At 38.0% G+C, this 25,192-nt stretch overlaps 3 protein-coding genes and 1 long non-coding RNA gene across 10 annotated transcripts in view; 2 read left to right on the top strand and 2 right to left on the bottom strand.

The window, feature by feature from the left end:
* Positions 1-10,834, bottom strand: part of LOC107274173 (IQ motif and SEC7 domain-containing protein 1) — an 82,885-nt gene extending 72,051 nt beyond the window's left edge. For 2 of the 5 annotated variants that reach the window (XM_015752985.2, XM_015752987.2), the window contains exon 1: positions 10,244-10,834. In XM_015752985.2, the coding sequence (XP_015608471.1) occupies positions 10,244-10,473 (230 nt within the window). In that variant the 5' untranslated portion in view covers positions 10,474-10,834. The remainder of the gene's footprint in view (positions 1-10,243) is intronic. The other 3 variants (XM_015752986.2, XM_015752988.2, XM_015752989.1) reach the window with 2 other exon arrangements.
* LOC107274176 lies at positions 812-8,412 on the top strand. Its single transcript, XR_001539410.2, has 3 exons — positions 812-1,838; positions 1,932-2,262; positions 8,061-8,412. It is a non-coding gene; the product is annotated as an uncharacterized LOC107274176 (long non-coding RNA).
* A 4,269-nt stretch (positions 10,835-15,103) lies between the features above and the next one.
* On the top strand, positions 15,104-22,120 carry LOC107274177 (alkaline phosphatase 4). 2 transcript variants are annotated; one of them, XM_015753000.2, is made up of 8 exons: positions 15,104-15,367; positions 15,764-15,894; positions 16,900-17,120; positions 17,680-17,872; positions 19,088-19,254; positions 19,994-20,317; positions 20,803-21,235; positions 21,318-22,120. In XM_015753000.2, exons 2-8 carry the CDS (start codon positions 15,789-15,791, stop codon positions 21,527-21,529), a joined length of 1,656 nt encoding a protein of 551 aa, XP_015608486.1. In that variant the 5' UTR covers positions 15,104-15,367; positions 15,764-15,788; the 3' UTR covers positions 21,530-22,120. The 2 variants fall into 2 exon arrangements, with proteins under 2 accessions (XP_015608486.1, XP_015608485.1); XM_015752999.2 differs by having other exon boundaries at positions 15,759-15,894.
* Positions 22,121-22,179: 59 nt separating this feature from the next.
* On the bottom strand, positions 22,180-25,033 carry LOC107274178. 2 transcript variants are annotated; one of them, XM_015753001.2, is made up of 2 exons: positions 24,884-25,033; positions 22,180-23,738 (listed from the first exon to the last, which is right to left on the bottom strand). In XM_015753001.2, exon 2 carries the CDS (start codon positions 23,725-23,727, stop codon positions 22,246-22,248), a length of 1,482 nt encoding a protein of 493 aa, XP_015608487.1. In that variant the 5' UTR covers positions 23,728-23,738; positions 24,884-25,033; the 3' UTR covers positions 22,180-22,245. The 2 variants fall into 2 exon arrangements, with proteins under 2 accessions (XP_015608487.1, XP_024947186.1); XM_025091418.1 differs by having other exon boundaries at positions 24,980-25,033.
* Between the last annotated feature and the right edge of the window lie 159 nt (positions 25,034-25,192).

Below are 25,192 nucleotides of genomic sequence, written 5' to 3'. Positions count from 1 at the left end.
GTCAAAGGATGGTTGTAATTAAATTCAGTCGTTGAAGTCGAGATAAAACGAGGTTATGATTAACGCGACTACGTAAGTTGTCACTGGTTTAGCTGCTATAGTCGGTTCGGTTAATTAGTCAGCGGTACATCGAGTTAGTGCTTTCCTTTCGATTTCACTGTCCATAATTGGTCAGACGGAAAAGGCTATCTGTGGTATGGAGATACTTCGGACAGTGACTGTACTACGGCAATAATGATAGTATGGGAAACTAGTATGCGATAGGAGTTATACAGCATAGGGCATAGCTGGAGAATAGTAGGACTGCAGTAACATACTGTATACAAAGTAATACAGAAGTGGCCGCTGGCTTCCATGAAGGCCGGTAGGCTGATCCAATTGGATCTTTGCCGAAGCGTCGTGAAAGAAGTAAGAGAGAGAGAGAGAGAGAGACGGAAGAAAATTAAAGAATATTAGAGATAGTGAGAAAGAGTGAGAGGGAGAGAGAGAGGGTAGAAGACGAGCGCGCGTGCGCAACAGGAGACCGCCTCGCTTCACTCAATTAAGATCAATTAAACTAAGTTAATTAGTTTGGATTCGCGATTAAACTGGCCCCTGCAGTTGATCCGACGATTAGTAAATGTGCGTTAGACGGGCAGAGATTCATGGGCACGAAGATATGATATACGTGTACGCGTAAAAAATGTCGCCGCGGGTACAGGTGTAATATATTTTGTAAAAATATTTTTGTTCGAACAAAATTGTTGTCTTTCCATGAACTTTGTGATTGTACTGGATATATAAGCTGCGATGGTAATTAATTTTTTGTTTTCGATCGCGTGACAAATTTCGCGTCAATAATCGGCCGTCGGACGTCATTATTGTTTAATCAGCTGTCAGAGGATCTATGAGAAAAATACGTGAATCATTCATAAGACGCCGTAACGCGAATTATTGCTTTCGGGCCTTAAGAATTTTTTTTTTTGCTTTCCGTCGTCAGGATCACCGTGGAAATTTAGTTAACGAATAATATATTTAATATTTCGTTAACTCGAGCCTCTAGCTACACGTCGAGACGCAGCGCGCAATCTGCATTCCGATCAATTTTCAGACCGGCGGCTTGTTTACGTCTACCTCAGTGGGCTCAGTGGCAAGCACGCACGTGCAGTCGGACCGTGCAAAGGAGATTAAGCGCGCAGGGACAAAAGTACAAAAATAAGGTCGGTGGCTGACGATTTAGTTTCGGCCGCGCACAGTTCAGCCGGATTTTCATTTTGTAACGGACAAAAATATCATTGCGCGAAATAACTCATTACCGACGTCCCGTTTGGTTGAACGAAGTTCAAGGAGATGGCAGCAGCAGCAGCAAAAAAAGAAGACAGCTCCTGAGTGTAGTTGGCAATTGTGTTTACATCGGCAGTGACGTACAGAGCAAACGGATTAAAGAGACATTGGACAGGATCGTCGCTTCAAACGAAATGGTACCGGTGGAAGCAACATGGAAGCGAGAGAGAGAGAGCCGACAGTGTAACAATAAAGGATGCGAATACCGAGAACTGTTTATTTAACGTTCTCAGGGCACTTTTACGTTTCTCGCGATTCCACGACGGTTCGCACCGTGAATTTCATGGAAATAATCATAACTTCTCTTTTTTCTGACAGTTTTCTCAGGCGCGCCGCCAGATGGCCAAAAGCATCGCGAGAACGTCTTACCGCTGGTTTTCAATACACGTTTTACCTTGACTGGCAGCAGCTTCTCTGCTTCCGCTTATTAAACTTTCCCATCTGACGTAATAATAACGAGAACAAACGAGCGAGGTCCAAGACGATATATGACGACGGAACGATGACGATCGATGGTACTTTTTTCCTAGTACAAAATTATTGTAGTAATAAGTGTATTGATATTGTAGTAATAAGTGACAACGACAATGACGCGACAATTGTTCCAGGTACAAAGTCAATAGTTACGACAGCTTCGATGCGAGTACAACAGGACATACAGTGCTACCAATTCAATCCGTAATGGAGACTGAAAGAAAAGTCTGCGACTGAAGTTTCCGTCGTGTTAGTACGTTCGGAGCCGCCGCGTGGCGCTGGTGTCGCTCGATATCGAACCTACGTAAACGGGCGGGCAAGTTTAATTGCCGGTAACGTTTGCTCGGCTGTTTACGTGGCGTGGCTAACAAGAAACGTCCGACGGCGAATCTCAACGCGATCTACGTCGGGTCTGCGAGTGCCATTGAAAAAGCATAAATCTCATTAACGGCTACGAGTTAAAGGGTAAGTAAGATTCAAGCGATGCGGCTACGTTCAAGCGCATCGGTCGACCGGGGACGTCTTGAAGATTCACTGCAGTCGCACCAGCAGGCAGCATCCCTGAGGCGCAAATGGACCGAATTACCGACACTCTAACTAACGTAGCCTTGAGTGTCGCGTGCGCTTGTTAAAGAATCTTTATTGAATCTGATACTACACGAGACCCGTATTGACCGACGGAGTCAATACAAAACTTGCACAAAGAGATACAACACGTTTCGACACTTATTGTCAGTCCCCATGATACAATTCAAGCTTGGGGTACTTGGATAATACAATTGTATGCAACAGCAACAAAAAGTTCACTACAAAAAAAGAAGTTCTAAACTTTCCCCGCTTGTTCAAATATCTTGCACGGATCCTCGATACAACAACAAAGTATCCCAATGGCCAGACGGGGAGTTTCGTTAACGAATAAAGCTATAGTTCGTTCGTCGTAAATAACGCCGTGAGACTGGACTGCCGCGACGTAGACGTAATTATCGCAGCTCGAAGCAAGAGAGCCGAAACGGAACAAGTACGAAATCCGGAGCGACTCCTTAATTATGCAGCACTCGCAACCGTAATGTCGGCAACCGCTTACGTTTACGCTTCGCCTCCGCTCCCTCTCCCCAAACGCCTCTGCCCATATACGGTTTTTTTCTTAATTTTTTACCCTCTTCCCTCCTGAAGTTGCTCACATAAGCCAGAATCGCCCAGCAAAACTTTCTGTACGTCAATACCAAAAGTTGAAATCAAAAATCTGTTTTTTTTTTTTATGAAAATACGCCTACCACCAAAAAGAAAAAAAAATTATCCAAAAAAAACGTCAAGTCCATGGAAAAGCACCGTAGAGGCTTGCTGTCTGTGAAAACGAGTATAGTAAACACGCATGGTAAGCGTGTGCTACATATTGAGTTCCGAGAACGCGTATTGTATACACAAGTCCAAAAGTACGTGTACGGCGACATAGCGGCATAGGGGGGAGAGAGAGAGAAGGGGGGGAGGGGATTCAGACTGGCGATTTCACAGAACACGAGAAAACGTTTCTCAGGCGAAGCGTCGCGACGCCAATTGTACAAACGTCCATTGCCTGAATTCCATGATTTTGTTTATTGGTACCACTGCGCGGGTCTTTGGACAAAATTAGGGTTCTGAGTAAAAAAATTTTTTTTAAAAATTCAATATCGAAATAAAAAAAATCAAATAAATAAATGCAAGAAAAATAATAAAACAGAAAGTTCACAGTAAAAACCGTTCTGTAAATCCCGACTCTTGCGTGGCCAATCCGGAGGCTGATTATAACCAACCGGTCTGGACCACGATCTCCATATCCCGTACTTATTATCCCATAGAAAAATACGATAAAATTACCTGATATTCGACGGAAATCATAGGTTACGATAAATAAATAAAAAGTTATTTATACTTTTATTTACAAGCTCGATCGCGTAATAATGATAATTAAATCGATAAAGATCAATCGATATCGATTAAAAATATTGCCCGTACACAATAACCAATACCAGTACCAAACTGCAAAAAAGTATACGTAATTAAAAAATATTTTACTTTAATAATTATTACATATAAGTACAAACCCCATAGATATTATGATACCAAGTAGCTATCAAGGTCAATCTCTCGTTACTTTCACATGGGACTAATAAGTGATATGATACAACATATGTATAATTCAAAACATATATACATATACATACAGTTCAGGATGCGTAAAAGTATCTCGACTACAGGTGGATTCATATGCGATTCAATCTGTGGGAACGGAGTGCTAGATTTTTTTTCAAGATACACGACGCGCTGTTCAAAAGGTGTTCACATGTGCTCATATGCTCGTGAGTGACCCATACGTGGACGAATGTATGCGCGCGATGCGTATAGCGAAGCATCGTCTCACGTTACGGCTAGACGCACCAGGAATCGTATACGATTATAGTACTGTTTGTTTCATACGTGTTTACCTAAACAAGGCATTTTTCTGCTTTGCGATTTCTACCGGGGAGGGAAAAAAAATTCCTCCTGTTTTTTTTTTTTTATATACTTCATCCCCCAAGCTTGCTCATCGCTACGCACTTTAACTCGCACGTACGATTACGTGGATCCCTCAGATTTCTACACGCTCGCTGGGTTATCCCTATACAGGCAATCCGTGCACGCGACACTGGTCATGCAATGTAATCCGTGGATGAGTTAGGATCGATAATTTATTATTTTCAACCTGAAGCAGAACAACATGACAAAGTGACGTAGGTTCACAAAACAATAGTTTCTTGTTTTTTGTTCTTGTGCAACAAAAACTTTGTGCTTAAATTTGCTTGTACAATGTTCGTCTTGACAAACAATGCTCCGACGCAAACACGTTTATCAGTAAGATTTTCGAGTCACGTTCAAGGCCAGTTCCCTGTATGAGGATGAACCTTAATGAAGCAACAAAAAAAGGCGAATGCACAAACGCCACGACTGTACAAAGCACAGCATACGCGATCCCAAAAGCCGGTAGCTGTCGAGTGTCAGTTGGATAAGAAATTTTGCTTACACGTATTCTCTAGTCAATGAAATCGTCTGACTGTACGTCGTTCGGATTTCTTACCGAGTTTCACGAGACTCAAGATCGATTGGTCCATCGGCAATTCTGTCCTACCAAAGAAAATATCATTGCGCACAGATTCTTTGGACTCTTCGACAGCTGCTACGCGTGTTTTCATAAGGCAGACGTCATGCGTCCGGATTTAAATTAGCCGTCTGACGGGTCTGTCTTGCAGTAACGTCAGGTTGGTATTACCGTGTACGTTACCAACAAAAAAGTTTCAGGCTGCAGATCGAAGAAGCCCTTGGTCCAGCCAGGTGGTTCGTACAGACGAATAATCGCGACAGGAATTCGAAGGCTCGTGTGCAGATTCAAAAAAAAAAAAAAATTTTCGAACCTTCGCTTCAATGAAAAATTCTACCGGAAGTAGCCGCCACGCAAATCGAAAATTTATTTTAATTAAAATCTATTAACGTTGCAGCACTGTCGTGCGATATCGAGCCAGTGAATATTTTTTTTTAAATTGCAAAAAAGTCATTACCCAAGAGCTCCGTCGAGAGAACCACTGCTCCGTCGAACAACCGCTCGATGGCATTCGATGTCAAGGCCATTAGACTGTTTGAACGACGACAAGAGCGACGCCTACGTACATGCAAATCAGTCGTAAAAATCGCAAATCAAAAATCCCTTTCTGACAGTCCTCTGTTTTCAAGCGTGCCCAGTGAATCAAACGCCGTAACACGTGCAGATACAATTTTTAACAGCCCCCGTAAAATTCACCCTCCTGCGTATCGACAGACGTGCAAAATTCGCAGAGTCACCGAAGATAAATATAGCGCAACGCGTCCAATTTCACCTACGCGGAACGAGGAACGTCCGGATAATTCGTATTTTCAAAAAAGTGAACCAGTCCTTTGTTTTTACCTCCTACGAGTGTACGTCTACGAAGTCTATAAATATATTTTTTAATTTACGTCATCTCCAAAGCGATTAGCCGTGCCGAAAGGAAATTTTTAAAATAATAAACTACGACAGGATGATTGAAAGTGGAATAAGGCAGAAGCAAACAAAGAATAAAATTCGTCTCGGATTGAAATTCTACAGCAACAAATCAGACACGAGGAAAATCCTTAGGATATATCCGCTTCCCCCTTAAAATCCCAAAGGACTTTTATACCTTTCGCGCGCCACGTTGTATACCTATGTACAGCATATATGAATTTATAGATATATATATACGAATCAACACTCTCGGCATCTATCCCAGGGATGACGTCATCGCGAGTTCCGCTTTGACGCTTCTTCAATTAAAAAAAAAAATCCAGACCCAAACTTCATTTCACAAATGACCAGTCCATGAATCACGTTGCGAAGGCTGCGCCAAAAAATGGATTTACCGGATATGCACAATTTTGTTGTTGTTGTTGTTCTATCCTTGCCCATTGAATATAAATTGGGTCTGCATTAAACATCTGCCGTATTGAATTACCGTGTCGGCGGACGTCGAATCCAACTTTTCCGCGAATTTAATCTTATCGGAACCGACACAGCCCTATACAGCTGATACTATCGATAAGGATTTAGCAAATGGCCGATTTGAAATTCGCGAACGATTCCCCGAACTGGATATTTTATACGTGCGAATACAGGGAAGACACTCGAGGATATTTTTACAGCGATTCGCGCGCGTTACGTCACTGCTCGAGCAGTAAGAATGCAAAATGGCGGCGCAAGAATTTTCCGTTTTATTTTCAAATTTCAATTGACACGTAATCTGATGGGTATGGGTATATGAAAAAAAAAAAATTTTTAACGCAGACTGTACTCAACCCTCCTACTTCATTTCGCCCGGTACACTCCAATTACAATATTGATGGATATTGCTGCTTGAGGTGGTGGCCGACGAATTAAACCCTCTGTAATTACATGCGGTGGTAATTAGCAGTATGGCTACCCTACTACTTTTAAACGTCCATATGGCATTTCTAACGACACGCGTGGCTTGCGTTGTAAACCGGCATGCGTCATTGTGGAAAAAAATTTTTGTTATTGATATAAATTATTATTAAAAAAATATAGAGAGTAGAGACATTTTGTACTATGTAAAAAATTATATATATATAAAATACTACGGTAGCATGAAAACGTACATGCATGCTATTTGACACTGAACCGTGACATCAGACAGAAAAAGTCAATATATATCAGATTAGACCACGGTAAACAGATAAGACTGGTGTAATCATGCTGTAGGCATAAAATCGTTATCGGTTTCACCGGCTGATTAGGTTTCGAGTTTCTTCTCTCGAATAAGGTAAATCCAACGTTTCCAATACCCAGACATCACAGTAATATTAATTGTGGAGATTTACGTTGGATTGATGGAAAAAAAAAAATATTAATTATGTACAGAAGCATTATTTTATTGTTATCGATTGCGCACGAGATGCTGAGTGATGCATAAATAGAAAAAAAAAGCATCACTTTCCTTTGTCCAATTACGCGACACGCATGATTCAACGTCGCGACGGCTGTTCACGTGTGAACGTACCACGTGACTGATGAAGTTGACGTCGAACGTTTGATCCCTCATTCGAATTCCATTGTGGCTTATATAATTATAGCTCTTTGAAAATGACGTAATTGGATAATTGTTTTTTGTAAGGAAAAAATTAATTTTTGTTAAAAATAATTGCATGGTGAAATATATGATACAGGGTGGAAGGGATGCCAGAAATCGAGGTGACAGTGGCTTTTTTGAAAATTAGGTAAAAACGGAATTTAAAAAATTATTATAAAAGTCAAGGCGATCTTTGACCGTGCTTTTTTCTTGACGTTAATATTAAATACTGTTAATATATATGGACTCTGACTGAATGCAATAGAGGCAGCTCAAGTGCATCGCGGTAAATATGCAGTTTCCATGTTAAAAAAGGCCAATTCGAACGCCTAACGAAATATGCATTATTCAAGAAGACATTATACGCGCGTCTACATGCATCTTCATCCGACCAATCGCGAACTTACGTGTAACGCGCGACGTTAAAAAAAACTGTGATCGCGTCAATGGAAAAATAGCGGGTGTCAACAAAAAAAATATCAACGTAATAGCTAGTATTCAATTTCAAAAGTGGCCAAAATCAGTGTAGAATAAAATTACGAAAATCCTCGTTTCTTATATGATGCGTGTATTTTCAAGTATAAAAAAAAAATTTTGAATTTTTTTTTTTTCTAGTCACTGACGAACCGCCACTACGATGCTCTTGGTCTTATCCAACGGACGAATGGACCGCACCGGTCGTATTCGTTCTGCCGTGAAAAGGAGCCGAAACGGTGCGAGGCAAGGAGGAGAAGAAAAAAAAGTAGAAAATAAAATAACTACGGGGGCACGCGTCTGCTTTCTATCTCTTGTGAACTCGCCCGTGCAAGGAATCCCACGACAATGCTTGTATACTTATATACAGGACTGTACCTATATAGTTAGGTATATATACCAACAGACAATAACGTCAATCATGATTAATCAATCATTAAAAAAAAAAAGTGAAGTCATTCAAAAAAAAATTGATCATCTAATTCGTGTGCCAATCCGTTGATTTTTTTAATAAATATTAAAAATATCCATTTTTCATACATTTTTTTATCCACCATATGAACTTTTTTTATATGCACCTGCATACAGACAGGTGACGGGTGATGCATCCGATCAAATGCATATGTGCCTTTTTGACTGCACACAGGTTATTACGAAAGTGTCTTTCTTTTTTTTTATCCACGTCACGTCTGCCCCGTGTGTAAGCATTCGCCTTGGAATTAATCCATGACAGAGAAGAGTGTTGCGTAACACGAAAGAAAGTACGTCTCGAGTGATCGATATGGACCCTATACTATTTATTTGGGACCCATTAATTTTATTGAAAAAAGAAGCAGATGGGTTGCGGAGTGTAAAAGAAAAAAATTTTTGTCTTGATTTTTTTCAAAATTTTTCATCCCGTATATAAGATCCAAACATATTCATGATTTCGGATGCGAAAATATATTCGTAACGCAAGAGAGAAATGAACAAGAGAAAAAAAATACTCGACTAGTTTTTCATAGATGACACGAAAATCCGTTGGAACGACTCCAAGTCGTACTTCGGGATCACCCTGTATGCACGCATGAGAGTACGTATACATATACGTATACGTATGATTCGAGTTCTTTCGATTTTCCCTATAGCAGAGCCGAGAGAGCCTACTGGTCCATGTGCAACGTCACGCAAGAGGAGAATGAATGACTATGAGTACATATGTGAGTTTATGTATGTTTAGTCACATTCCAATTGGAGATGGTATGTGTCAAAAAAGAGAGACAGAGGATTAAAAAAAAGGGAAAATGTAAAACAGTTTTTGTTACAGCAGCAGATATGAAAAAAAATTGTTTGGAGCATGAACAAATTTTTTAAATTTTATTATATAGGAAAGTTAACATAGTGTTTCTATAGTTTAAGGGCGGAGTTGGTAATTACGCAATAAAGTAGGAGAACCTTGGTATTCTGAAGTTTATGACTTTTCCATGTGACAGATGTGAGATTTGGCAACTGACTGACATAAATACATTGTCGTCTGGGATTTTTGTTTTTTTTCTTTATTTACGAGTACGAATGGCTGCCAACTGCGCGACGTGAATCGGAAAGCAGTGTCGTTTGTTTTGGAATTTTTGTTGGGTAGTCAAAGTACAAAAAGTTGAACTGATAGCTGAGTGTTGAAAAGAGAATTTGAAACAATGTGTAATAACGAAGGGTGAATTAACGAGCGGAATAGCATTGCATTTAGAATACTTTGTGCATATATAATTAATATGACACATAAGATACGTCTCGAACGTGTATAAGAATTCGGTAGATATTTATGTACAAAGTATTTTGACGTCAATTACTTATTTTCCGTAAACGTTTATCATCGAAATTGTCGTTTACTAAATTCTAAGCATCGTCGTACAAAAATTACATGGCGGCCATTCGCCATAGAAAAATACACAGTCGAGCGCGGATGTTGACCCGCCGACAGAGTCAAAACATTAATAAAAAACAAACCCCCCAGAGCGCGAGTAACGTCGAGTAAGGCGGAATCAAGAATTTCGCGCCATCACAATTATCCGATTGACATCTGCATTAGAGAAGCGGGCGATTCGCAAAGAGAGAAAAAAATAAAAGAACCGCAATCCATACCAATTCTAACAAGATCCAAAAGAAAGTCCCAGGAAAAAGGCCAAGGAAAACATCTGCCGAATCGATTGAAAGAGTAAGCCAGCAAATGTATCCCGACACGCCGCGTTCATTGTTCCACGAATGATTACATCAGTATTTCAAAATGCCAAATAGTCTCCCTCCTCACAGACAAATCAATAAAAAGAAAAAAAAGAAGCCTCACATACCTGTCATCATGAAGTCTCTTGAGATCAGCCATCTCGAGTTCAAATTTGAGTTTTGACACCTCGCAAAGAAGGGCGTCACGTTCCCCGATGACCTCTGACAGTTCCCGCTGGAGCCTCTCGATCTCGGCATACTGTCTGCTGATAAGTTGATTCTTTTCTTCAATAATGACCTCGAGGTCAGCCTCCTGGATGACTCCGGTCTCGTTGACACCACTCATCACAGTGCTCATCGTTTGTTTACAAACCGTGCCGTAAAGCGCGCGGTTTTTCTCAATGATTATTACGGTTTTATTCTTTCACACGAGGCGTCGCGACGACGCGCTTTCCGAACACTTTATTAATGCACTAAACACGATCGGGCACACAACGCCGCACATAATAACTACGATATCACACAGAACGACCGTGCTTTTTCACGTTAAACTACACGAACTCTCCGTCGCGACGCGCACCGTCCTCACGACACGCTCGCCATCTTGAGCCTTGCCGATACGCTCCTGCTGTAATAACCAGTTTCAGCCTCTATTCTCATCCTTCTGACTAAGGACCATCCGGCACAACGCACGCCGCACGCTCTACGCTTCTCTATTCATTTCTTTACGGATGCGCGTTACAGTCTCGCGCATGCGCAGTGGGCACTACCCCCACCACTGGCCGGCAGTAACTAGTGAGCGGCAGATACCTGCACTCTACAAAGTTGTGAACGACCATCAGCTGATAATTCTTCTCAAAAATTATTTTTTCAAAATCACCAATTTTACTACGTTACAGATAAATTATATTTCATCCAAACCAAACTATTTCGTACTTTGATATTGAGTTCTTAACAGCTGTCGGTAACGTAGGAATCCTTTCACACGATTTTCAACCGTGCAGAACCACTGTGCTCCTTCTTTCGTCCATTTAAATTCTGTCAACGATAACAGATCGTCTGGCGGTAAGTAATTCCTCATGAATTCTACTTTACGGTCTATTGATAGTAAACGAATCTTCCTGATACTTAATCATTCGCATAATCGAATGGGGACATGAATTTCGAGAATAAAGGTAAACTTGGATATTATGTTTCGATGAACGATGATACCTGTAATTAATTTTTTAATGAATTATACCCGTTCTTTGCAGGAAGGCTGCTCAAAGAAAATGCATCGTCATACAGTTGACAATGTGAACTTGGGGAAAGGAAACGGAAATGCATATGTGACTTCGAAGCAAGTTAAAATTTCACGTACGGCAGAAACGTGAGAAAATCTTTTTTCATATATTTCTTAAAACTTTTATCTTGATTACTAACTCCAGTACTTGCATGACGTAGTCGCATTTTATTACGTCCCCAATAATTCGAAACTCACTGTCATTAAATTTCCTTTGCTACGGCAGCATCATTGAATTAAAAAAAAAAAAGTAGAATCTCTGAACATGACCATATGGTGTAATCGAATAATGAGCAATCAAGATAATTAATTAATAATCAACAGCCCATCAAATTTTAATCAAATTAACCAATCTGATTAATGAAATTGGTTTAAATTTCAAATAGTTGAAATTTCATCACTGATTGTACACACGTACAGTCAAGATGCTGTGATTGTACATACCGTATGTACATACTGACACAAGGATAATTTCATCACGCAATGATGTTCCGCCTTTATGGAATTTAATCTGATGGATTTCAAGTGAGTATTTAATTTAAAAATTAACAGGATTTATATGACGCGTCACAAGGTAAAACTTTGCAATCATTTTATTATTCTTGTAAATGCACTTTATTTTATATGCAATCATGGAATTCTCTGGTAGACAAATGCAAGAAGGTTTAAAAATAACATGATAATCCTACATGTACGGATCATTATAAAATCAAAAAAAAATAATTACCCACTTTTTTCCAAAAATTCATCCCAAATGGAATCCACTGTTATAATTTCATAATCCTGATTATTTGAGCACGTCGACTGTTCAAATATGTTTTCTTTTATGATCTCTGTAAATTACGTGATAAATTCAACGATGAACACGTGCATCCAGGAGTATCATTAAAATTTCGAAATTTCTTTTATTTCACAGATACCCTCATTACCATTCTTATTACACCCGAAAGTTTCCGACTTTTGCCGAGAATCCGAGACATTATTTCTATCAGAACGTCCTACTGGCTGTAAAACAAAATCCAAGATAACCAAAATTTCACAAATTCTTATGAAACTTGTTTCAGAATTTTATATACAAAAAAAAAATTTTTCAAAAAATGACAAGACGACGTTCACAGGTGAAAAATCATTTCTCAGCTATAAATATACAATATTAATATTCAACGATCAACATCTATGATTAATCATGAGAGTTTATTATTCTTGACACATCTATATTTCGAAATCAAGTGATTCTCCACATGACAAGTCACCATTAATGTTTTGCCCTACTGCTGCTACACTAATATACCCCTGACATATATAATCAAATACAAAATACAAAGTCAAAAGACTTCCCATTTGTTCCTCTTATAAGTAGCCTTTTATCAATGACGATTACAATCGCTTGATGACTGTCTACCCTGAATACGAATTGGTCCATAAACTCTTGAGGAACAGCTGAGCCATCGTGTCGTAAAAAAAATTCTTGACCAGGTCATTGAACAGTTCAGGTTCATGACCTCGAGGAAATGACTTTGTTCGTAAAAAAATAATTAAAATATTTGCAAATTTTTTTAATAATTAAATAATTTTGAATATTTTTTTTTTTAATTCATCGCCCATATGTTCAAACTGTCCCTGGACAAAGAGACAATTTATTGTCTTTGCTTTTTAAATCTCTCAATTTCTCTCGCACAATTCAAAATCCTTTTTCCAATTTTCCACAGCTGCACCGCGACATCGAATATGACAGCTAAATTGCTCGTGGCTAAATCTTTAATGCTCTACGATCCTCACGTGTAACGTATGTCACGTTAGGAGCGTCGAGTGATATGGTTTAAGAGGCGTGATTGTCACAATGATAACTAAGTAATTTTACGATATGTGTTTACATGTATCACGTGTGAAACATTTGTGTACAATCCTTCCTTGGAGATCGATGTGCACGAAGTCAGTCATGCAATAAGATAGAATTGCACGTGTTAAAATTGGCATTGATTTTTCGAAAAAAAAAATTTTTTTTATTGAATATATGAAATTTTCAAATTAATTATTCGATTCGAAGATCCATTACCGTTAACATACTCCATTATGAATAATTGAAAATATTTCTTTCATTACGTCACTGGACGGTACGTGCAAAAATTCTAAAATCTTACGTCAAGTTGAAATTGATTTATTGTGACTTTATAAATAAATAAAATGAGGATTACAACGTGTACAACTATAACGTATACCTATACCTGGTATAATGAATTATTATAAATAATTATTAATATATCAAGCTGGAAGCTCAACGATGCTTGTCGCGTTTATGCGAATTCGTTGACTCAAGGATCCCAAGTAGAAATCAATACTTTCCTTGTTTTTCCATGCAGTGATAATAATAGTATATATCCGTGATCACTAAAGGTCATAGAGATTGCGTTAACCGATGGGACAAAAAATGACTTTTTTTTTACGCCCAATAAAAATTAGTTAACAATATTCTCGATATACGCAGCAATGGCCATTACCGCATGTAATTCAAGTCAGTGCAAATATTTTTTGCAAATTTCAAAACTCCCAGAAACAAGAGGATCGAGAAAGAGGCAAACTACACTTAATATTTCTTAAGGCGACATCCTTGAGTGTGCCAGAAAAAGAGGAAAAAAAGTATTGAAAAATTCAAGATGCAATTCAGCATCCCATTTGCATTACAAAGACATTATAAGGTATTCCTTAGAAAACAATTGCATAAATATGTTAATAAACGAAAAAATTTCAGTTTATTTTTAATCCGCACTGTACTAATGATCGGCAGATAATAGTGCTAAAAATATTACAGAAATTAGCAAAGGATAATATTTGAATAAAAAAAAAAATTTACAATGACATTGCGTCATTAATTACCAAACCACTTAGCGGACGTATAGCACGTGTACGAAATCACGTGGAAAAATTTGTGCGCGAGCATCGCTGGATGTGAAGCAAAATTTCGCCAGACTCACTAGCGCTTTTGCACGCGACTGTACCTGCTCGTAAAAGCACAATGGAAAGTATAAAAAAAAAATTTTGTTAATATTAAAAAAATCCAAGAAAACAGATAGTCCAGTTTAAAAATGCATAAAATGACAGTCGTGACGCACGTGTCAACAATGTGGAAGAAAAGTGCAATCTCCACGCACGTTGGCAGCACAAAGTAAAAACATTATTCCATTGCACGAACATCCTCGTGACATTGGGTAAACGTTTAATCGGAAACGACAAGCATCGGCATTGACCGTGAAAGCATGCAGCAAGTATCAAGTCATGCGTCGCGACGTCCCTCAAGGCTCTTGACAAACCATTGCCAACCCAATTTTCAATAATCGTATCATCGGTACCAGCTTAACCTCGTAAATCGGCCTCTTGAGAAAGTCCGAAGATTTTCGAGGATTCGCGAGTATTTCCGAATCCTGGAAAAAAAATTTTCGAGCATGTGTCAGCATGGTATACCAAGTTGAAAAAAAAAGTGGCAAGCATCAACATAGTAAATAAAATTATCCGATCACGTATCAACATAGTATACGAACACGTGAAGGTACGTCCACACGGCAAAAGTCGAGCATACGATGGCTGGGACTATGCTGGGACGATGTCAGGACACAATTATGGTTGGATTAGCGTTATGATGGGGTCCCTCCCCCCAGTCCCCCTTCGTGGTTACGCTCAGTCCCTCTCCCAGTTCCCCAGTATCCCTCCCAGTCACACGAGCCACCGATCTACTCCACAGTCTCCCTTACACACTTCGGGCCCCTGTAGCCATAGTGCTCGCGGCCTTTACACAAGCTATATAAGCTGACAAAGTTCTAGTTAACGGCGTACAAGTGCAACTACGGTAACGCGAGGTGTTACTCGTGAAACCGTGGGAATTCGCGCCACTTTTTTTATATCAATTTGAATTTTCCCGCCATACGAACCACCTGGGATACACCGCTTACGAGGCACTCGGGTATAGAGGATATATGTATGTATATTGGTTTTCGAAAATTTTTGAAAATTTTTTTCAGCCCATCCTTGAAAGGTAAATTTATAACACCCTTTATGGGTTATTGGGTCGAGCGGATATTATTGGATCCTGTCATACTCATTTCCGGTTGCTTTGATCGCCTATTTTTATCTTCTTCGGTGATTCGAGGGTTGGGTGTATTATCAGTATGAAATTTTAAAAAAAATTTTGTTATAGTATCGATTGTACAGTCGAATGCAAAAGTGGAAATGCATTCTTGAAATTAATTGCTCCACGTGTTTAGCAATCAAACATTTGTATTGGCCCGAACGGATAAGGATTCTTGGAAAGGAGAAGTGATTTTTTTTTAATCGAGCGAAACGATTAAAATGATTCTGTATTGTTGTAGAATAGAACGTGAGCGGTTTTTAAAAAAAAGATGGCCGCCGGTACGTGGATATTGGATGTCATCATGATGGCACTGTGCGTCGTGACAGGAATTCATTTTTCCGACGCCCTACAGCGCGGTTCCACGGACTATGAAGGTAGGTATCACACGTGGATCGATGAAATAATGTTAAGTAGAATATATTAAAATAATAAATATTTTACCGCCAATGCAGTTGATTAACCAATTTTGAAATTCCTTAAGATATTGATTTTGAGAAATTCTAAAACTTTTTTTCTATCATATTCAAATTATTGATTATTCGATGAAAACACTTGCTGTTAGCATAAACAAAAACACTTGTCCAATTATTGATTTTGCTAACGAATATTTCAAGAATTGACAGTAAAAAATTTCATATATCTCTAACAAAAATCACAAGCAGTGTTAATTGCTTACAAAAATTTATTTTAGAAAATTTATTTTACAATAACAAACTTAGCTCTAAAATATTGTATATCATTTTTTTTTGTATCGACATAATAATTACTCTTAACACGTGTTATCGAACGCCAAAAAAATTTGCATATCCGCAATAAATTAACAATAATTGAACAAGAACCGTGGTTCAAATTCGACTATGATTGGTCAATAGCTCGATTGCATACAAATAACTACCTACAGCTTGTGAATAAGTCAGTCGCACCAGCCAACGTAAACGTCTTGAGACAACAATTGTATAGGTAATTCAACTGACTTGTCGAAAAAATAATAATAACAATTTTTGGCCAAATTGCCTAAAAATCATGTATCGCCATCAAGAAGAAACCAAAAACAAATCGTCATAATCCAACTGCACTTTTGTATTAGGACTGATAAGACACATGACTCCAACACTTACCACTGATATCAAATTCGAACAAGTAATTATTTGACAAACAATAATCTTTTTTTCCTTCGTCATTAATCTCAAAGATTTCTTCGTACGCAGCACAAGCACGTCTTTATCGATAATGATGGAATGTCAGTGCAAATTTTTATAATACACGTAGCTCCGTTCATTAAATCAATATTGTCAGAATTACGTAAACAAGGTGAACGGCGAAGGTAAGATACACGATAAAAAAAAAAAAGTCAAAATTTTTTTCATATTTCTCCCCAGATATGTCCTTCTGGATGAAATCGGGCCAGGAACATCTTCAGAGGGTCCTGTCTTTGCGGAACAATGAGAACCAAGCAAAAAACGTGATAATTTTTGTCGGCGACGGAATGGGACTGTCTACCGTCACGGCTGGTAGAATATTCAAAGGTCAGGCAAAAGGAACAACCGGCGAGGAGTACAAATTGGCATTTGAGAAATTCCCCAGTTCCGGATTATCGAAGGTATTGCCATTTTTGTGTGATTTTTTATTCCAAGAACAGACGATCTTCGCAAATTTCACGGATATCAATTTCACGTGTATTACATAAAATGTTTAGATGGGATTTTACCGAATTGCGTTATAAATTACCCGTCTTCTTATATAACGACAAAACTAAGTTTGACGAGTAATAAAAAAAAAGAAAAAAAAAATAGAGAAAAATTTTATGCATCATTTGCGGAAGTAAAATGATTTGCAAATTTTTTTGCGAATCTGACATTCGTAATATTGCATACCTATCACGATGCGAGCGTATTCAATGTCATGACTGTTTAGATTTGAACTTTTTTTTTTTGAAATTCAATAAAATAAATTCGAGCATGATAAATTATAAATCACCTTGCCCGAGTTAATTCATGAAAGAAAATAAAAGTATTTTAGTCCAGTCAAAATAATTTAATTTAACCCCTTAGCTGATACCTATATATCACCCGGGTAAGGAAATCACCCCTAAGTAAATTTCGATGTTAGCTAAGGGATTAATTATTAGTTAAAAAAAAATTAATTAAAAAATTATTCAGACTTACAACGTGGATAAACAAGTACCAGATTCTGCGGGCACAGCAACCGCCATGTTTTCCGGTGTTAAATGCCGATATAAGGTGATTGGACTGGACGGTCACGCCGTTTACAATGAGTGTGACGCAAAGATCAATGAAAAAAGTAAATTGACGACAATCGTCGATTGGGCACAAGAATCTGAAAAGGATACAGGTACGAATTATACGTATATAAATCTTTTTTTGTATTAAAATTTTTTTTTCAAATTTTTCATCACGATAAATTAACTTGACTTTGTACAACGAAGGACGGCCGCTGCGTGAAAATATATGTAAGAAACGTAAGAGGCACCTTGAAAATAAATCATTGAAAAAGGAACGAGGACGTTTCGGTACGAAAAATCATCGTCGGTAAAAACGATACTTTTATAGTCGAGTGGCCGTATGGTAAAAAAAACAGTGGACGTTACAAGAAGCGTAAAATCGAATTGCAAAAAAGTTTAGCACGTAGACCACATAGCGGTTCTAGAAGAAAAATAATGAAATGAGATCGATGACTGATGAAAAAATTAACTGTTGAATGACTGGTCACGTGGCGTTAATCGTAGGTCATTAACATCGTGGAAAAACTTCCGTCCTCTAGTTGCGGCCGATCCTTGGAATTCCCCGCAGGAACAGAAAAAAAAAAGGATACTGGAATAGAAAGTCAATTGTTGGTTTGTTGCCTGAAGTGCGATTTGTGATGGTAGAAAAAAAAAGAACTAGGTGGAGGGCACAATGGAGCCGTTACTTTCCGCATGTTTGATCCTTTCTTGCTTATCACCTTGTTAATGACTTTTTTTGTTATTATTTTCAAGAAAAGGATCACTGACTTCCTCAAACTGTTTGGCACTAAACGCTCGAGAGATTTTTATTTTGAAATTTTATCATTCGCCCCGATGACCGTACAATCTAAAGGCAATCAACTTTCTAAACTTCCTGAATTGTTAGCCTGGATATGATTTCAATTGGGTTATGAAAAAAAAGTAGCTTGCATGCGACATATATGTGTTAGAAAGTCAAAAAAAAATTCGCCAATTTATCGCAGTAAGATTAGATTGATATCGGATTTTGTAATTCGAATTTCGCGAACGATTGCAAAATCCAAAATCGAACGTTTATATAACTTTTATTATCTCCCCGTTATTGTCACAGTTTAGTCATTGCGTCACGTATAATCGAGCAAACTTCGTTACTTGACATTTGAAGGAATATATTTTTTTCGCACAGGACACAAATTATATTGAATAATTTATTGCGCTGCATTTTGCATATATTATAAGATGCATGGAATAAGAGGATTTTTTTTACAAAGAAAAAAATCACAAAATTCATTCTTTCAGAACTGACGTTCAATTACGTGCAGGTAATGAGAAAATTTATTTTTCAGGTTTTGTGACCACAACACGTATCACCCATGCAACTCCAGGCGCATTGTATGCACATACAAACAATAGAGACTGGGAATGCGACACGTCAATTCCAGAAAAGTACAAAAATTGCGCAAAGGACATTGCAAGGCAATTGGTGGAAGATGCACCTGGTAATAATTTGAAAGTGAGTAAAAAAATTATTTTTTTTTAATTTATCAATAATTATTACATCACCAGACACATACGTGAATCGATAGTCACGTATCACCTGACTAAAAGCAAAATGATGTACGTGTGCTAAAAGCCCTATGCTTATATGGCCTTTTGTTTTGAGTCACCCGATATGTAACACCAGTTAAATGATGCAGATAGCAACAAAGCTTTCATACGTGATAACAATACTAATTAGTAACTGGAGCAATTACCTTTGAATTTGCATAACCGCGATATTGCATTGTCTAACGATGGATAAGAAATGATTGACAATCATTCCTAAATTGCTATTAAGAAATTCAATTAGGTAAAACATTCATTCCTTTGGGCCAGTCAATAAATCTGGGAATAAAAGTTCAAGGCTAATTGAACGATGGCCCTTTTTTTTATGTCAGCTCTCCCAGTATATCCGGCCCTTTCAATTGGGCACAATGATGTCATTCAAGCCAGAGTAGTTGACTCCTTCCCAAACGCATCCCGTTATAATGATATTTATGGCACAAAGACTTTGTGTCGATGGGAGGAAAATTGTTGAGTCGACAAAAGTGTTATTAATTCAATTTTTTTTATATTAATTCACGACAGAAATTTTCTTTGCTAAATACTAATAATCAACAATTTTCATATACCAGCATATCGCTAGCCTTATAAAGGTAGCTGATAGACGCTGTTTTTGACTATTTGCTAAGTAAAAAAAAAATTGTTACCAGGTCATCATGGGTGGCGGTGGACAAAACATGGGTTTACCTATCTACCAAAGAAATCAATCTGAAACTTGCGTCAGAAGCGATGGCGTGAATTTGGCAGAAATATGGAAAAATAATAATCCTGATGGTAAAGTCGTCACGAATACCCGCGACCTCATGACCCTTGACATCGCCAACACTTCTAAGATCATGGGAATCTTTGCACCTAGTCACATGCCTTTTCATGCTGTCAGAGATACGAGTCCCGAAGGAACACCGACATTGGCTAACATGACGCTGCAAGCGATAAGATTATTGCGAAAAAACAAAAATGGATTTCTACTCATGGTAAGAATAAAATTTACCTGTCACGAACCTTTGACAAGAGGTACACTTTGTACTTCTATAAAAATTGGTGGAAACAATTCTTTTCAATATCCGAGTTAACCCTCACCCGATGCCGTGGGTCTCTGGGACCCATGTCGCATGGTTACGTTATGAACGGAACTTTATTTTTTTCACAACACCAGTTAAGGAATAACCTTGAAATTTTAATTGGCCGGATGCTCATCAGGATTAGCCATCTTGTCCACTTTACATCCGTAATGGTAGAAGCAACTTCATATAATATCTACAACTGACATCCTTAATTTCTTAATTATCCGTCGTGTATGAGCCGAGCATAATGTTACACATGAAAAGTACCTACAATCATGCAGGTCTAACGTGGGACTTGAAACTATGGGAAAAAAAGAAAGAAAAAATTCCAACCTCTTATTTCTCCGAAATATGTAAATCCATAGGTCCAATTCATACGAGACATCGAATTTCAGGTGGAGAGCGGAAAGATCGATATAGCGCATCATTATAATTACGCAAAACTCGCACTTCGCGAGGTTTCTGAACTGGAGGAGGCAGTACTGGTGGCTCTTCAACAGGTCAGACTCGACGAGACTCTGATAATTGTGACAGCTGATCATTCACACAGTTTCACGATGAACGGTTATCCTGCGAGGGGTAACGACATTCTTGGTTACACGACGAATTTAAATGAGAAAAATGTACCACCGTACGAGACCCTGACTTACGCCAATGGTCCTGGTTTCTTCTATCATCTCAACAACGACAGTAGCAACGTTAACGACATCTGGCGGCCGATCGAGAAAATTCCTAACCGTGACGAAGATCCGTATTACAGGAATTTTGCTGGTTTTTATATGAAGGACGAAACACATGGTGGCGAAGACGTAGCCGTTTATGCTATAGGTATGGATTGATGATTGTTTTAAATAATTAATAAGATTGGAACTGTCAAGGTAATGATGTCTTTGTTCTTTTTTTGTGCCAGGGCCATATTCACACCTGTTTCGTGGTACCTTCGAACAGAATTACATTGCTCACGTGATTGCGTATGCGGCCTGCCTCAAGAATTGGCCGTCCCATTGTGATAAGGCTTATCATCGATACTTTTACGAACTTTCGAGTCCAGCTGCAATGACAACTCCATCTTGTATAATTGTTCTTGTGTTTATTACGCTACTGGGACTGACGAATCGTTGATAAGTTTGTTCTTCGAACCTTTATAGTACAATCGTAGCAATTTTATCGTAAATTAGTGCCAAGATCTGTTTTATCGATCGACTTGCACTCACTGAGTCGTATTGTGAAACAGACGGATAGATGGCGCGTCGAGCGCGATAAACGCTGCTTTATTTTGTTTTTTGTTAGAACAAATTCAAAGATAGTAATTCACGGAGTAAGATAAGAATTTTTATTTATGTACAGTCGCAATCAAGATTTGTTTCATAAAATGCAAAGGATTTTTAATTAGTTAATATTTAATACAAGTTATACTTCAGGTTTGCTGTATAAAACTCTGAAAAATTCATTTTTTAACAAATTTACTCACTGCTCTTTCACTCGTGCATTTTAATTGTCCTGAAAAATTGCCCTTAGCTGTAATAATATTTATATTGATAACCTAACAAGTCCATCAAGTCGGACAGTATTTCCTTCAAGCAAACGCGTAAAGAGATTGTAAATTGTTGCAACTATTTTTCGGAAATAACTATTTTACCATTTTTATGACTCCCCACCGGCAAGACGTTTACTGCATTAATAAAAATGTTATGTAAATAATTATTAAACGTAGAGACAAATGTTGTAATATTTATATATCAAATTAAACATAAGTCAAACCCATAAAAATTATTTCTTTTTCAAATTCTCTACATTCGCAGGTAAGTTTATTATGCCGGGGGAAATCAATACTTGACTTATAAACATTTCTTAACAATACTGATATAATAATTTTTATAAATAAGTGGTACGGTATCGTCACTCACGAAATTCCTGTCCGGTTTTAAACTGGCATATGGATTCCTCTGTGGTTTCAAAATAAACGACATGTCACAAATCGATTGAATTCTTTCGATATCTCGAGGAATTTCGTGTTCCGTATAAGCCGTGACAACTATAGGAGCTGTTGAATTGCAAGCTTCTCGAATAGTTTCCGGCCACGTGTCAGTTCCGTTATAACCAGTGAGGCGATACAATCCAGGATTAAACAGACAAATTAAATCCGGTTTGACATAATCGTCGGACGTTCTACAATATTCGTGATAAAGTTTACGTGATACATAGGAAACTTTAATTTTACGACTGGACTTTCTGCATCTACTGCACAGTGGAACTTTGCCAAGAAGATCCAAAGGCACATCCGGTACGTAAAGTTCTGGACCCGTGAGTACTATGTGAAGACTTTTCAAATTTGGCTGTAGATGCATAAAAAGCTTTTCCCACACGTGCAGATTTAATCCTTCGAATTGAAACTCCGCGCCTACCACGTGTATCGTGCAGCTGTCATTGGTCGACCAATTAGCGCGGGATTTTTGAAAAGCGTAAAGTGAGGTTAACGGTACTGTGCTCACGTGTGACAAAGTGGCATACGTGTAACAATCCATAATACGATAATACAAGGACGAGGAGTAAATTTCAAAAATAAAAGAATCAAAATTGTTTGGTAAAATTTTTGAGTCTTCGCAAATCACGTTAGGAATGTCAGGATTTACGTTGCCGTGTTTGTATTGCATGGATAGTATCTTTTGATACAGTCTGTACTCGGGACACCATTTTAAATGTTCGTTCTCGTGCCCTGCACAATGAAGTACCATTTCGCAATGTGAACAAGGCTTTAAGTCATTTCCAAAACGATGACACTTTGCACAAACTCTCGGATACAATATAATTTCCTTTTCCCAAAGACTCAACGGGCGTCTTGCTGAATTTTGAATTTTTTCAATCAATTTTACTCGTAAAATTCTGTAATCATCTCCCCTCGTGTTTTCCGCCAATGAAAGACCACCATTTTTTATACACACTTCCGTAAATATTTTACAAATTTCTTCGTGCTTTTTCAAGTTTTCCTTCTTATGCTTCTCCGTACAATAAACAACCATCTGACAAAATTGGCACACGATTCCGTCGCTGCAACTTTTCATGCAGCACAGACAGGAATTGCACGAGAATACAAATCTCGGCTGATAGTCAAATTCAATTGTATCTTCCTGCACGTCGTTAATAGTTCCGTATTTTTCGAAAGATTTTACAAACGGATATGAAATTCGAGACATAACGTCGATCGGTAACGAAGAAAGTGACCTTATCCCGAGAGCAGACTGATTTATGATTTTCATTGATGCAGAATTCTTGTCTTCCACAACTCTTGATTTTTCACCATGCTGCTTACGACGACCCATGATGCAACTACCTAAATGGCGGAAAAAATCAAATACAAATTAGTAGACAGAAATTAACGCATCAGAATTTCTTACGTAATTTATTTGATACGACAAAATTTTTCTCAAGTCTCTTATCGCTACTTAACCACATTTCGAATCACTGTGAACTTTAATACTAAAATCGTCCAATCTCAATACACGTTGGTCACAGAGTATCACATCCACATCGATGTGACGGAATGCAACAAGAAGATGCAGGTGACGAAAATAGGGTTGGTTCTATCGCTGGCGACATTTCGCACTGACTTTGAATACACTTTAAATTAGACGCTGATAAACTATCATTGTTAATTTAATTCGTTTGATTATTATTTAATTTTATAAAAAGTCTTTTTCCAACTTTCACTTCATTCGTCTCTTATCGATACGATCGATCAGTAGAATTTTCAAAAATGGAAACTTACTCCTACAATGGAGAGTAGAGTTTTAAAAATGGATAAGGAACATTTCGATCAAAGCCAAATGCCAAAAACGTTAATTTATAGAAATCGGTACACGTGTATCTATGTCAGGCTATAATTATTTCCAATCTAAAATTTAAAATCTATGAGAACAAACTGATTGAACAGCACGTGGACTTTGTCAAAAATATAAATAGATATGTGATATAATGGTGACGTACGTATATCTTACCCATAAGCATACGTAAGCGGCAATTGGCTTTTGACAAATAACGCAGACATAATGAGGACGTCAGTTCTCAAAGAATGTTACAATTTTCTTTGAAAAAATGTTACGTCTCGACGATAGACGTCTAAATAAATTGATATCATCACTGGTTTTATTATTTTTAAAACGACACTTAGTGTCTAAGTTTTTGAAAAATGTTCCTCTCACTATTGTTACGTAGCCGAATACAGTGGAAAATTAAAGACGAATGCTTACTGGCAACGTAGTTTCGTAACGATACAGATTTTTGTATGAGCAATTTAATTAATAAATTGTCAAGGGTTGCAATGTAAACATTTAATCGCTCTTGTGCGAGGTTTTTGTAATACATACAAAAAATTATTTTAACACTTGGAAAAAATGGAATCCCAGCGAGTCGCTTTTGTGGGATGCTGAGACTTTTCGAAAAGAATGAAAAGCCAGAAATCTGGTACATGACAATTACCTCGTAAAGCGTGGCTCAATAAGAAGACAGCAAAACAATGTAATGTTAAAGAAAATGGTGTAACCAAATAAAATGAAATTGTTTAAATGTTCGTACCACCGAGGAGGTACCGAGTTACTCGAGAGTCAGAACTCAATTATATGGAGTTTGATTCTCTTCGGTCGTCGCAGAAAGAAAATAAAAAGAAAAATGGCGTATCTCACATGCGCACTAACTCGAACGAAAATGGTTTGGCCGGGCACAATGCCCATATTGCCTGGGGCCACTTGGCCAACCTAATATGAGGTATTTCTAGCCATGAGATCTGGC

This window comes from Cephus cinctus, unplaced genomic scaffold (genome assembly GCF_000341935.2).
Source record: "Cephus cinctus unplaced genomic scaffold, Ccin1 Ccin1_scaffold2451, whole genome shotgun sequence".
In the NCBI taxonomy this organism is placed as follows: domain Eukaryota; kingdom Metazoa; phylum Arthropoda; class Insecta; order Hymenoptera; family Cephidae; genus Cephus; species Cephus cinctus.
The sequence above is the reverse complement of the archived record's forward strand: the minus strand, read 5'-3'. Positions and strand labels throughout refer to the sequence as shown.

Bases quoted from the DNA above. Each gene is read 5' to 3' on its own strand.
- LOC107274177 (XM_015753000.2), top strand. From the start codon at position 15,789: ATGGCCGCCGGTACGTGGATATTGGATGTCATCATGATGGCACTGTGC. The intron at 19,255-19,993 runs GTGAGTAAAAAA...AATTGTTACCAG, and splicing joins CACCTGGTAATAATTTGAAA to GTCATCATGGGTGGCGGTGG. The intron at 21,236-21,317 runs GTATGGATTGAT...TTTTTGTGCCAG, and splicing joins CGTAGCCGTTTATGCTATAG to GGCCATATTCACACCTGTTT.
- LOC107274178 (XM_015753001.2), bottom strand. From the start codon at position 23,727: ATGGGTCGTCGTAAGCAGCATGGTGAAAAATCAAGAGTTGTGGAAGAC.